General features: G+C 44.2%; 2 protein-coding genes across 7 annotated transcripts in view; one reads left to right on the forward strand and one right to left on the reverse strand.

Moving 5' to 3' along the window:
- Positions 1 to 216: 216 nt before the first annotated feature.
- On the forward strand, positions 217 to 12,079 carry N4BP2L1 (NEDD4 binding protein 2 like 1). Of its 2 annotated transcripts, XR_011150376.1 has the most exons (6): positions 217 to 509; positions 7,450 to 7,574; positions 8,350 to 8,438; positions 8,926 to 9,002; positions 10,639 to 11,040; positions 11,442 to 12,079. XR_011150376.1 is itself a non-coding variant. In XM_069012335.1 (5 exons), exons 1-5 carry the CDS (start codon positions 232 to 234, stop codon positions 10,865 to 10,867), a joined length of 798 nt encoding a protein of 265 aa, XP_068868436.1. In that variant the 5' UTR covers positions 217 to 231; the 3' UTR covers positions 10,868 to 12,079. The 2 variants fall into 2 exon arrangements, 1 of the variants encoding a protein (XP_068868436.1); XM_069012335.1 differs by having other exon boundaries at positions 10,639 to 12,079.
- A 141-nt stretch (positions 12,080 to 12,220) lies between these two features.
- Positions 12,221 to 13,653, reverse strand: part of BRCA2 (BRCA2 DNA repair associated) — a 37,226-nt gene continuing 35,793 nt past the window's right edge. For all 5 annotated transcript variants that reach the window (XM_069012306.1, XM_069012315.1, XM_069012301.1 and 2 more), the window contains one exon: positions 12,221 to 12,819. In XM_069012306.1, coding sequence (XP_068868407.1) covers positions 12,274 to 12,819 — 546 coding nt within the window. In that variant the 3' untranslated portion in view covers positions 12,221 to 12,273. The remainder of the gene's footprint in view (positions 12,820 to 13,653) is intronic.

Raw genomic sequence — 13,653 nt, forward strand, 5'->3', positions numbered from 1 at the left:
TGGGACGGAACGCTGCCAGCGCTGGCTTGGCGCTGGCTTGCGCCTTTGAGAATTTGGGGAATAATCCTGATTTTAAAAAATTGGAGATGGTATCTGGGGCCAAAGTGCTGGGTCTGCAGCGAGCGCTGTAGCTGAGCGCTTGGGCTGTGCAGCCGCAGATGCCCGTCCTCGCCCGTGTCTGTGCTCCGGCAGCTTTCGATTTCGCGGGGCAAAGTCTCGGCCGCTGGGGCCATGGAGGGACGCGCGCTCCCGCCCGGCCCCGCCCGCGGGCGCCGAGGGCCGCGGGGCCGGGGTCGGGGCGGGGGCCGGGGCCGGGCTGCGGAGCGGCTGCCCCGGGCCCCCCATGCCGGGCCGGCCCCGACCCCGCGCCCCGCCGGGGCCGCGGCCGCGGACGAGCGGCTGCTCCAGGCCCTGGGGGGACTGAGCCTGGGGCCCCCGCGGGGCGGCGGCGGCGGGAGGCTGGTGCTGCTGCGGGGGCTGCCGGGCGCCGGCAAGAGCACCCTGGCCAGGTAAGCGTGTCCCGGCCCCCGGCTCCGGGACAGGAGGGGCGGCCGGGCAGTGCTTCGGGCGCCCGTGTGCCCGCCCGGCACTCGCTGCAGACCCGCCAAGGCGGCGGGGGCACCGGGCCAGGGCTGCGCTGGGGGTCGGGGGGAAGCGGGAGCCTTGGCTGATCGCAGCCGCCTGGAACCCCCCGGCTCCAGGCCCGGAGCAGGCTGCGCTGTCCCGGGCACCTGTGGCCATGTCTGGGTGTCCTGCCCGTGGGACTGTGCGAGCTCCTATTGCAAACGAGCGGTACATACAGGGATGCTTCTGGTTAGATGGACTGATCATCTCGACCAAGGCAGTACTCGTTCCTTTTCTTAAAGGCTCCAAATTGGTGGGTTTTTTTTATTATTTTAAAAAATTATTTATTTGGCTGGTTTGGTTTTGTTTGGTTGGGTTTTTTTGGTGTTTTGTTTTGGTTGTTTGTTTGTTTGTTTGTTTTTTGTGGTTAATCATGAATACAGTAAAGTGCTTCCTCTCTCTGACTGAAAACTGACAACTCTGACTTCTGTTTCCATAATGTCCTGCACTCCTGCTCAGAACCTTAGGAGTGTATAAAATGGGCAGAGGAGACCACTCCACTCGCCAACAGCTCAAAGACTAATTGTAAGTAGGTGGAAAAACACAGTGGGGAGTGCTGGGAAGCGGCACTGCAGTCAATGTAACCATGCAGCCGTAGTTTGGTATCACAAAATTTCTCAGTCTGGTGTCACGCAGCTCCCAGTGCCACCCACTCTCTATCAAAAGAGGAACGTTCCCTGTCTTCTCACTCTGCTGGGCTGCGGAGCCCATGCTGAGATCATGGGCTGCCACAGGAAGGGCTCTGCTGTGAGAGGTGGCAGCAAGAAGCTCTGTGATACACTGGGTTCATCTACAGTTGCCTCTTCTCAGTACAATACTTCCCTGTCTCACCGGGCCTTCTGCCTCACTGCCCTTTGGCAAACAAAGTTTGTTTTTGAATTGCCAAATGCTGTGTTTTGCTCACACCCAAAATACACATCTGTCTTAAGAAGCCATGCCAAGTGTGGGCCTGCTCCTTCAGGGGGATTTGGGTCTTCCTGTAGCACAGTAAGAACATAAAGGTGTGGGGGCATATTCTCGGGCAGTGCAAGTTACTGACTCACCTGTCCTTTTTAGGTCAAAACACAAGGTTAATTATTAATGACATATTTACAAAATCAGTTGTAAATATTGTTGTAGTAGTCCCCCGTGAGATGAGTGTTTGAGTACCTTACTCTGTTTCCAGCCCCTGTTAATCGAATCATTGTGTTTAGCTGTTCAGCAGCACACAGATCAAAAGGCAGCATTTCATACCTTTCCTTAACCCTGTCCAGATTGTGGAACCAAGAGAATTCTTTTGCTGTTCTCACACTGCTTACCTTTTGGTGTTGGTAAATGCAATGTGCTGTGCAGGGCAAAGTTTGCGAAAAATGACTAAGAAATCTCAGTGCAAGATCCTATTGGAGTCCGGAGGAAGGTGATTGTTTATTTGCAAAAACACTCTGTAAACTCATTTTGTAATTTATTTTCTCAGATTCTATTCACTCACAATATCACAGCTAAATACTTGCAAGTATCAAGATGCATGTGTGCAGGTGGTCTGCCTGAAATCAGAGCAGATAAGGACTGTCACCTGTCCCACCCTTGCTTTCTCTGCTGGGTTGCTCTCGGTGGTGACAGGGTGGGTTTTGGTCAGGTCTGCTGTGCTATCTCCAGCCAGCAGCTTCTATGCTGCCATCTTTTTGCCTGTGAATTCTGCTTACTTGGTGCTCTATGAATCTTAGGTGGGTTTTTTTCCTCCCATTATATTCATTTTCCCATTTTGGTGTCTTTTCATCCTCTGCCCCTCTCAGAACCAGGGAAAGGAGGCAGGTGTGGAGAGGCTGGTTTGACCTGCTGGTTTACCAGTGGGAAGTCACCAGTGCTGGGCCTCAGCTGAGTGCTGGCCTTGGGGTATAAACAGCACATCTCAGTTTTATTGCTGTTAATGATCTTGGCTGTCAGTAGGTACCATTGCTTTAGCCTTTGCTCTGTTCTTCTGGTGCTTTCACACACACCTGCATTCTGCGTTATCAGCCAATATTTCTGTATTTCTGTCACAACCTCTACACCTTTACAGTGCTCATAAGTCACAAACCATGAATGTTATCACTGGTGATACTGCAACCCAGTGATAACTCCAGCCAAAAGGCCCCTTTTCCATTTGTCACACAACCCTAGGAACAACCTTGGATCCATGGCTTGTTTCCCTGACCTTTCAGTGTCATCCAGCAGAGTTTGGATACAGGTTTGTAAGCTTTAGTTATGGCATTTTCATTAAAATTATTTCCTCATCCTGGTTGCTCCCAGCAGCCTGACATTGGCATGGATCAGTTCAGGTCTGGTTTTTGGTTTCTGGTAGACAGTGAAGGAGCCACCTGTGATATATTGAGCAGTCAAGCTAGAATGAGGAGTTGGTCTGCTCACCACCAAGCTTCAAACCTTGCCAATGGCTTCACTGTTAAGGATGTGCTTCCCTGAACCACATATTTTAGGTGGCTCCAGTCACCTCCCTCGAACCAAATAAACCAAATGTCACTGAAGTGCGAAGGAGAGGGGGAAGCTGGGAGTTACATTTCCAATAGCCTCCGTCTGGCATGTTGGACATGCCCCTCCTGAACACATTGTCCTTGATTTCACAACGCAGGTTTTGTGATCACACTGAGGAAACTGCTAAGAAAAAGGTTATCTGAGGTGTAGTAGCAGATATACTTCCAAAAATGCCTGCAAAATTAAAAGTGAGCCACGTACAAGCTCATACCTGCTTCCCCAGCAAACCCTGTGTTGCACAGTAGCTGCATTTCCAGCTGTTCTACACACGTTGTTGTGCTGCACAGCTCAGCTTACACCTAACCCTTCATGTAACAGTTTAACTCAAGCACTATAGGCTGGGCATGGTCAAACTTGTCACTTTTCAGCCACAGCTGTTGATTTATTGCTCGAAATGAGCTCCTTCTTGTACTCCTTTGTAAAGCACAGAGTGAATAATCTTTCAGAGCAGGAGGGGAAAATTGTACTGGCACTGAGGCATCACTGCGTGGCACAATCTGTGTCTTCTCCAGTTCTCTCTGCTGCTGTTGCCCGGTTCATCCCAGCACCTCCAGTCCTGGGCCAGCTGTTACCCGCGTTACCAGCACCAGGTCCCACTGCAGAACCGCAGCTCTGACGCGTTCATGGACTTCAGCTCTGCAGCTGTTGCCTCCCGGCAGCGTTGCACTGTAAACATTTACCTTTGCATGAAACCACTTCAGGTGAGTCTCCTGAGTGTGCTGATCAAACACGACACGGGTCTGGTGCTTTACAAAACAGAGCTGTGGCTGGACCCCCTGCGGGTGAGACACAAAGGCTCGGCTGTGCCCTCCTCGGCCAGGCAAAGTCCTCGGGGCACCAGGAGTTGTTCAAGCACAATAGACAGTGGATCGTGCTGGGCATGTGCTCCAGATCTCAGTCCTGCTTTCCTACTGAAACAAAAGGCTTTTGGACACCTTTTAAATGCCACAGAACACTTAATGTTCTCCGCGAAGAGTGGCCAGAGCAAGTGGTTGCACGTGGTGCCAGTATATACCTGTTCTGGTCTCTGATATACCGTTCTGTGGCCTTCTGAGCACTGGAAATGTTTCTTCCAATCTGCTATCAAAAGTTAATTTATTTTCAAGTTTTCTGATGGAAAAGCATAACAACCTATGATCTATCCTTTGCTAAAGAAAGGTTTGCTGCTGTTTCAGAAACTACAAAGAATAAGAAAGTAAGGAGGGAATGGAGAGTGTTCCCTCTGCTTACAATAAATCTCCTCAAACCCTTTTCTCTTCACCCCTCTACAAGGTGAAGGAGGTACTGTATCCACTGCAAGATGGAGAGGTGTAGCACTGTGCAATTACATGTCCAAAGCAAATTAATACCGAACCTTTGACAGATGCTGCCTGTCACAATGCAGTGCTTCCAGTTCAATGACTCTTTAAAAAATGCAAACATAGCTCCTATGTGTCCTTTGATCTTGCAAAGAGATTGCATTTTTCTTTTCCTCCTTAGCAAGCTTTGCACTTACTGATCTAACAGCAGTGGGTAATTTTCTTTTTATGGGGCTGTTCAAGATTTATTCATAAATAACAGTGGTCACAAGCCCTCCCATTTAGCATAGCTGGTGTATGTTTCTCTAAAATACAGGCATTTTAATTGCATACAGTGATTAAGAGCCTGATGTGATTATGCAGGACCTTTCTTCTAAACCCACCTGAGGTCCTGTGAAGATTGTGGAAGGCTCATTTTGTAAAGAACACATTAAAGGGTTCTTGGTGCCCTTTGGAATGATCAGGGACAGAAAAAACAGGAATTTTTGTCAGCTTTGTGGGCAAAACGGAAGAAATTACAGAAAACAGCTGTAAACTTCAGTGACAGTTTGATTGTTTTGGAAAGGTAAAAGTTAAAACCAGGAAAATAAGCAGAAGGTAAACCATCTTTTTCCCACTTCATGTTTTCTTATGTTGCTGTCAGTAGGAGCTCATTTGGTATGAATATAGCAAACGTGACAGTAATTCATAGCTCTCAGCACATTTTGTCCCATATTTTTCCTCCTTTGAAACACAAGTCTTATCTACTTTAAGTATTCATATGAGGACAGTAGACTGAGCTTATAGATACTCACCTACAGTTTAGATTGCTTAAGGGTTATGCTTAAGGGTTATACCACAGCTCTCAAGCAAGTGTACATACATGTGTTGAAAATTCAGTAAGGTATGCTAAGAAAATGGATTTTAAAATTTGCACTGGGTGAGAAAATTTTTAAAAGAAATACTGCGAAAAAAATAGTCTTGAGATCTTTCAGTAATGTGTACAATTTTATGTGCCTATACAGTAGCTAAAGGGGCAACAAATATTTTAGCAGTCAGTTTTTTAGAGAAGAAATTGCAATGGGTAAAGTCATGGGAAAGGTGAGGTGCTGAATCATAGTGAGACTGAATATATCAGGTTATCAGCACAGCAGTAACCAGATAAGCATTTGGTGTTGCCATGGCTTTCATGATAAGAATTTTTTGCCTGAGACCAAAATTAAAGCAACAAAATTTTACTGTTTGCTAACAGCTTGAAACATGACTTTTCTTAAGTTCATTTGCCCAGTAGTAATTTTGTGAATAAAACATCCCTTTGGGGCTAGAAGACAAGGACAGGTAGGTGCTGAATGATGCAGGACAGGGGTACAGCCCTGTCCTGGCTCAACCAGCAGTGAGTCGCTGCTCGCTGGGGTGGATCCTACCACAAAATAATATGAATTAATCAGCAGATGGTCAAAGTTACAGTGGAGACAGAGCAAAGTCCGAAGCTGACCTTTATTCAGCTAACTGCATCCTGCAGTCCTAGTGAAGAGCTGCTGCTTGCAGGCAGATTAGGGTACAACTGGTAAGTAAATGGTTGGGACAGAGCTGGATGACAGAATTAAGGTTTTTCTGTCTGTGTGCCTGTTGTTCTGCTGATAACCTGGAGACACCTTTTCCCTTGCTGTTGCCCACGTAGACAAGTGGGCAACAGCAAGACACCGAGAAGTGGTTGTTTTGCAGCTTGTGGGGATGGAAGAGAAACGATTTTTTAGGGAAGCTGAAATGAGTCACAGGGGCTGGAGATCATGTGTGGTGTGAGATAGCAGGGCAGCAGCATTCATGTCTGAGAGACACAGGGTTTCTTGATCTTTCTTTCTTTTCCCAAGACATTTTGGGCCTTAGGGAGACAGAAAGAATTGAGATGATGCCATGGGCTCTCCCTGACTTCTTGCAGAGACTCCCTCCTCCCCCAACTCTTCTCTGAGAAAAAAATGGATAATTCTGTCTACGGACACAAAAAATTCTGGATTATACACAAATGGGAACACAATTGTACATGAAGCTTGTTGGTTTTTTTTGGTGGTGTCTAAGGACTGGCAGAGAAATGCTTCATATTTAAACCTCCACACAAGGCAGCACTTTCTTCTACCTCCAAGATCCAGTGGCTGCCTGGGAAGCAGCTGGTCAGTGTCCAGCAGGACACACATCTGCTCTCCATGGCATCCCCAGCCTGCAGGAGCACTGCTGGGGACACACATCCGCCAGTGTGAAGGGAAGTGGGATTGCCCAGTGCCACTCACCACAGCAGTCTGTTTTATGGATCTGCAAATTTGTTCATAAAATATTTTTTATAAACTCAGATTTGTTTATAAAATTTGTTTAAAAGCAGAAGATATAAAAATTACTCAAGTCTACAAGAGGAGGATTAAGTGAAACAGGGACAAGTGATAAGAACCATAAAATTGCATAAAATAACAAAAAGTATTGACTTATCACTCAGATACTTGTTTGCAAATTAAAATTTTAAAAAAGTGCTATCTGCTTTATAGCCAAAAAAGCCCCTCAAACCAAACCAATGGTTCTCTGGACCATCTTTACTAAACGACAAGTCCTTCCTCCTGGCCATCTTCAGAATTCTCTGTAGCAAAATTCCCATCATCAAATTGTCTTCTGACACCAACTTCCATGCCTGGATAAGCAGGTTTGGGTTGCTGGTGGCTCTTTTTTTTTTGTCTCTACAATCCTACTTTCTCAGATAACTCAGAAGGAAAGGTGAATATATTAATAAGATTAAAGATTCAGATGTTGGTAGTCATGAGTAGTGTAGATGTCTCTGCTGACTTAAAGGAATCAGGGCCATGCCTTCAATCTCCATTCTTTCCTCCTACGTGTCCATCTAGTGATTGCAGTACTTTCAGATCCTTTAAACTGGGATTTTTCAAATGAAGCACTGTGTGTATTTGCAGAGCACTCAAATGACTCATGATTTAATGGTCTCTATTAAAGGGTGTTACCATGTCCTAATCCTTCTTTCACCTTTTTCTTTTTTCTGCAGACAGCTGAAACGTGACCACCCCAGTGCTGTAGTCCTTAGTACTGACGACTTCTTTGTGGAAAATGGTGTCTACATCTTTGAGCCGGACTTCCTAGAGGATGCACACAAGTGGAACCAGAAAAGAGGTGACTGAACTTGATCTAGGGACTGTGCAGAATAGTTTTGCATTTCAGGCTGTCTTTAAACTTAGCCCCCAGAACAAAATATGTCAAGGTGGTGTCATATGCTGCAGTTCATGGGGTGTTGGCTAAAAAAATACATTTACCACTTCTGACTTGATTTCTTCTGACTTATAAAAGGGAAATTTGTAAATGAAAAAAATTTGGAGGTTGGTTGATGTCGTTTTAGAGAGGAAGCACTGCTGAATCTTGATACCCTACAGCCACCAGCCCAGCAGCTGCTCCCTGCAGTGTAGGCACCACAGCCTTTGCCTTAACTTCTGAGGTGTCTGTCCTGACCTGGAAGGGGGTGGCAAGGTAATGATAGACAGGAGGAAAACTTGCAAGCTGAGTTTTAAGTTTGAGAATTAAACAACCCAGGTCTCTACTCAATGTACCATGCTTTTGTGGCTGTGCTCTGAAGGAATTTGTAGCGATGGTGAGCATGCTTTAAGACCATGTAACAGGGATCTTCTGCAAATAACAGTAATTTTTCACTGTTGTATGTTTTATAAGAGCTTCAGATCAGCCAGAGGCTGCACCATCTTTTCCAGGAGAGCTGCTGGGCACTGATCTTGGTTCCCATTTGGGTGGTAGCTGGAAACCCAAGTCTAGGGGGGAACCAAGTGTGCAAGCAGTGGGCAAAGGACACTTTGGGGCTAGTAAGGCGTGGCTCAGTCTGTTATTTAATATATTTAATTATTTAATATATTTTAGCTTTATTTAATGTGTTACATTGCAGCACGCAAAGCAATGAAGAATGGGAAAAGCCCGGTTATTATTGATAATACCAACATCCATGCTTGGGAAATGAAGCCGTATGTGATGATGGTAGGGAAAGCTCCGGTTAATTGCTTCTATATGCTCAGCTCTGACATTTACAAGGTGATCTGACTGAAAAGGTTCTTTACATGGCTAAAAATATTTACTTCAGTTTTCCCATAGTTCTCTAATTATAGTTAAGGGTGGTTATTGCGATGAAGTAGAGGCAAAGGTACCAATGTAGTTGTACAGCCGGTCAGCTTTGTAAATCAGTGAAGGCAAAACAACTTGAAAAGATTAACAGCCTTTGAACCTGCCCTGCTAGTTCTTGGTGATGAGGACATCATCCCCTTCCCCAGTAGTGACATGAATTGAACAGTTCCCAGACTATTTGTTGACAAATATATCAAGATATGACTTATAATTGTGGTTCATGACTTGTGAAAAATAGACCATACAGAGTCTTTGAAGACACATTGGTGTCTCTGTCAGGAATTCTGGCAGAGAGGGCAACCGTTGTAGTGCAGTTTCATAATGTTACTTTTGTATCCTTCAGGCACGTGAAAATAGATACGAAGTTACATTCCAAGAACCAGATACACCCTGGAAGTTCAATGTTCAAGAACTGACAAGGTATATAGTTTTCTCTTTACTACAGCAGATTGCTTCTCATTTTGTTGATGTGCTCTGAGAAGGTCAGCCTTCTTCCTCTTCATATACCCTAAAATGTAGCCTGGTAAATGACAACAGAAGGATTGTTGTGGAAAATTTCCATTACTGAGTACCTGGTCTGTACTGAAGTCAGCCCCAAAAGAACCTGAAGTGAGACAGACAGTAGAAAAAGCAACAAGCCCTGAGCATGTTTTTGTGCTGCAAGCTTGACGGGGCAGGAACCCTGATTTTCATTCTGTATTTTGAGCATCAGTCTCTTTTGTTTGGGCACAAACCGAATCTAAGCACTACAGACAATACTCAGACTTCTGTTCTTAAGAATTTAACCACTGTCCTGCTGCAGGGATGGTATATCAAGTGTGGTTAAGAAATGAGGTTCGAAAGGATCTTAACTCATGCATACAAAAGGGGTACAAAGAATGGATCAACTCTGCACGGTGTGGTACAATAGACAGGCAGCCAAATGTGGCTCTAAGAATGTTAGGTTGACCAGTGACTGCGGAGTGAAAAAATTCATCACAGGCTGACCTCCTCAGTAGCACCAGCCACTGGTAGGGCAGCACTGCAGGGGCACAATCTGATCATTCATTGTAGGCAGTTACTCAGTAACTTGCAATTTGTTTTATTATATGTTTGAAACAAACAGACTTTTCACAGCAGCATTGTAAAGCTATTTCACATACACTCCGACTGGAGCAGGCCTGTGGCAAATGGTTCAGGGAGAGCAGCAGGTTTGCATCCAGAATGCTTGCACAAGGTGTGGGCTGCTGCAGGACCTTGTGCCCACCTCACAAGTTGGATGCTGCAGCTGGCAGCCTGCAGTCTAACTCTCACTCCAATACCACCATGGAAAAAACACTTTGAGCAGTGCACAACTGGCACAACAGGTTTTGAAGATATGGATGCAGGACAAACTTAAGAGTCTAGGGCAAAACTGTGCCTTAATAGCAGTAAATGGCAAACCCAAAGATACTCAAGGTTGGCAAACTCACAAACAGAAATTCCTGGTGCTCTTTGGAAAGACAATTGCCACTATGTTGTGAAGGGATTGTGGCTGTTGCTACTCTGTCCAGAAAACCCTTCATGTTTGAGCATTGTGTTCCCCTCCCTGTCAAACCTGTCATCCCTGGAGCCTGAGCCACATCACGTGTAATGCTCCCCTACTTGCACTCAAAGCCACAGCAGTTTTTGACCTCTATCCTTGCTGCTCCGTGTCTCCGCTGGCTGCAGCCCGTGACTGCATTTCTCCAGCTGTACAAAAGCTCACCCTGAGGCCAACAAACTGTTAATGCTAAAACACAGCAATATTCATCTAAAATACCACACAGGTCTTCTACACAACTCTTTCATTTCGGACATTTGTCTACTTCCTATGTCCTGGCTGCCTCCCAAAAATAATGGTGTTAGATTTTTCAGCAGTCACAATAATATTCCTAAGAAGTAGGTGGAAGTGAACAGTAACTTGGAAAAAAAAGGCCACAAAGAGATCAGTGGAGACCTGAACCATTATGCTGAACCTATCAGGAACCTTAGCAAACTGAAGATAACCTCTCACAGACAGGCAGCTAAATATTTTCTGTTACTGTTGACTCTACAGAAGAAATATTCATCATGTCCCTCGGGAAAAGATACAACGGATGAAAGAACAATACGAGCACAATGTTACCTTCCACAGTGTTCTCCGGTCTGAAAAACCAAGCAGAGATGAGGGAAGCTACAGTGGAACAAGTGCAGCTTATGGCACAGGCCCCCATTCCACCCAGCTTTCTGCCTTCCCAAGGAGGAGACCTGGCATGGCACGTACAAACAACGTGACATTTAACTAAAGATGTGCATTCCTTGGTGTTTTAATTATCAGGGTCTAAGAGTCTCTAGTTTTACATTTTTTCCTAAACTGTTTTTTATTCTTGTGTTTTTCTACTAATTTCTAAATTACTTTTATTTCTTACAAATCCTTAAATGGCATTGGACTGTGATCTCACAGCTCTACATGACCAAGGTAAGAGCACTGTTCCCGGTACAAACTATACTCCCTCTCATCCCTCTTCCTCCATGAAAATCCATCCAGAAATATGCTGAAGTGCACTGGCTCGACCACATGCCACATTTTGGATATTTTTTTCTGCATCACAGCCCGACACTAAAAATAAACAATCCTAACTTACTTCTTTCTTAAAGGCCATTGTGGCCAAGTCTTCCTCCACACAATTGACATTTCTTGCCACTTCAATGCTTTATATCTGGCTGTATAAACTTTTTGTATCTGCTATCTTGCCTACAGCATTATTGTAACTTTCAGAGGCAAAGTGAGTGAGGGCAAAAGTAGCTCAACAGATTTAGCAAGATTTGATGCTGTTCCCTATCTCCACTGACTGGATTCATGCTGCTCTTACCTCACAGAGAAACAGCTTCTCCAGCCTGGAAGCAAAACCCTTCAACACAGCAAACGGAGCTCTTCATCTTGCCAAGACATATGAGTTCACTGATCCTGAGATTGAGAGGCTCCTAAAATGAAACATTAGTGTTAGGCTTGTGCGCGTTAACTCCTAAAGTGGGAACAGGGCTACAGGAGCAGCTCTGAACAGCTGAAGCAGAATCACAGACCAAAGAGCTACTTAATAATGACCCTCTGGGGCATTTTGCTGTGAATCAAACAATTGTAGCTGTTCTCTAAACCTCTTCTAGTGCTACATGGAAAAATCTGAGGAGGAAAGTACAAGAACTGTGACAGATTCGCAGAGCTACATTTCAGAATTAAAGTGTTCTGTTTGGTGAAAAGAAGAGAACTCTATTTTGCCCTGTGCCACTTTGGACAGACAAACAACTATTTTAATGTTGCAGAGGGTAACAAAACTGATGGCTTTAGACTGAAACAAAGATCCTGCTGTAATATAAGAACGTACCAGAACCAAAGCAATGGCTTACAAAATGTCATCAAACCCTCAGCCACAGTGATGCTGTTGTACAAATACATCTTTGTGAGAAGTGCCTACATACTAAACTTCAAACTATTTTGCAAATGAAATGTTATTTCATGACTCTGTTTTTGTAATAGAACTTTATTAAATACAATCAAGTTTTAATGTACAAAGTGTAAAAATAATTTGAATTTGAAATATATACAATAGTGTACAGGTGCATTAGCAGCATTTTTGGGATTCTGGTCTTTGTAGCCTTCTGTGAGCTGGTAATGAGTCCTCAGGTTCCTTTGGGTTCTTCTGAAGAGCCTCAGCTACTTCAGAACTGCTTTTGATGAGTTATTTGCTTCTCCAGTAGACCTGGAACTATTTCTGGATGAAAGAGCATCAGATAAAGTAGTAGCTGTTGCATTGCTGTTTTCATTTACATAATCCATCTTCTTTCCTTCTGGTAAATTATTCATGAGTGCTTGTGTATTAATCATTGCCAGTTCTTCATCAGCAACCAAGTCATTCTCAGGAAGATGGACAATTTCTCTCACTTTTCTGCAGGGGGTCACAGGGCCAATATTCTGATCTGTCTCTTTTGATGACTTGCTGTGCTGTAAACCCAAACTTCGTGGAGGCTGAAATGCTCTTTTAACAGATGGAGAAATTACTGAACATATTGGTGTCAGTGGTGGAGGGGCAGGTATGCAACTGAGGAAGTCCATAGCTTTTCTCTTTTTGCTGGTTTTGAGATGGTCTTCATTAACTGTAGCAGATGAAGGTGTTTTTGCTGACCCTGGTGTGACAAGTTTCATATTTGGTGTGCTAGTTGACAAAGGGCTTGGATGCTTCATTTCAATTCTAGAAGAGATCTGGGTAAAAAGAGAAGCTTTATGTTGAATACAATGTTCTGTTTCATGAACTTCCTCAACTTTCCCTCCAAAAAATGGGGGAAACCCCCCACCCCTGATATAGAAACACGACATCATTATTCATGTCCCATTTAAGTTTAGTTTGGTATCTCCTGATGGTGATTAATATTATTCCTTTAAGTGCTGATTATTGATAAATCAGTTTACCTGTACGTTAAGACAGAACTTTCACATTTTGTTTCTAAGAGCTAAGCAAAATGTATGGGAATTTTTCTGTGCCAGATGGTAAGAAATCAAAGCACTCCTAAGTCTTCTACTGCCTTGGCTATGTCCTCCATGTGTGGTTGGTTAAACAAGTAAAAAAGGAGAAAAAAAATTTGAAGAAAAGCCAGGATAGAACATAGACCAAAAAATTCAAAGGTAACAGTACACACAAGAGAGATGCTGCATAGCAAGTCTTTCAAACACAGGCTTGAGAATACATTTAATGTCTCATTTAAGATGATTAATAAACCATAAAAATATGAACTAGTTAGTTTATAAAACACATAAACTAAACCTCCAGAATGAAATATTAGCCCTCCCTCTGAAATGGAAAAGGATGCCTTATATGCTCAAACATAGTCCCCAGGAACTGATACACACCAGGGTGTTTCCACCTCCCCTGCAACTCATGGCAGGAAATATTTTTGTTCTGGCTGCGCTCAGTATTCCACATCAGAAGCAACTCACCACCAGCAGCTTTCATGGAAAACTTGAGTACTATTTAAATCAATTTTTGTCAAGACTGCTAAAATGTATTTACTGGGTGATACCTCTTCCTTTTTAAATCCT

The sequence above is a fragment of the Aphelocoma coerulescens genome, chromosome 1 (assembly GCF_041296385.1).
Source record: "Aphelocoma coerulescens isolate FSJ_1873_10779 chromosome 1, UR_Acoe_1.0, whole genome shotgun sequence".
NCBI classification, from domain to species: domain Eukaryota; kingdom Metazoa; phylum Chordata; class Aves; order Passeriformes; family Corvidae; genus Aphelocoma; species Aphelocoma coerulescens.

Coding starts and splice junctions, on each gene's coding strand:
- N4BP2L1 (XM_069012335.1), top strand. CDS start 232: ATGGAGGGACGCGCGCTCCCGCCCGGCCCCGCCCGCGGGCGCCGAGGG. Junction 510..7,449: donor GGCAAGAGCACCCTGGCCAG/GTAAGCGTGTCC, acceptor TTTTTTCTGCAG/ACAGCTGAAACGTGACCACC. Junction 9,003..10,638: donor AATGTTCAAGAACTGACAAG/GTATATAGTTTT, acceptor TTGACTCTACAG/AAGAAATATTCATCATGTCC.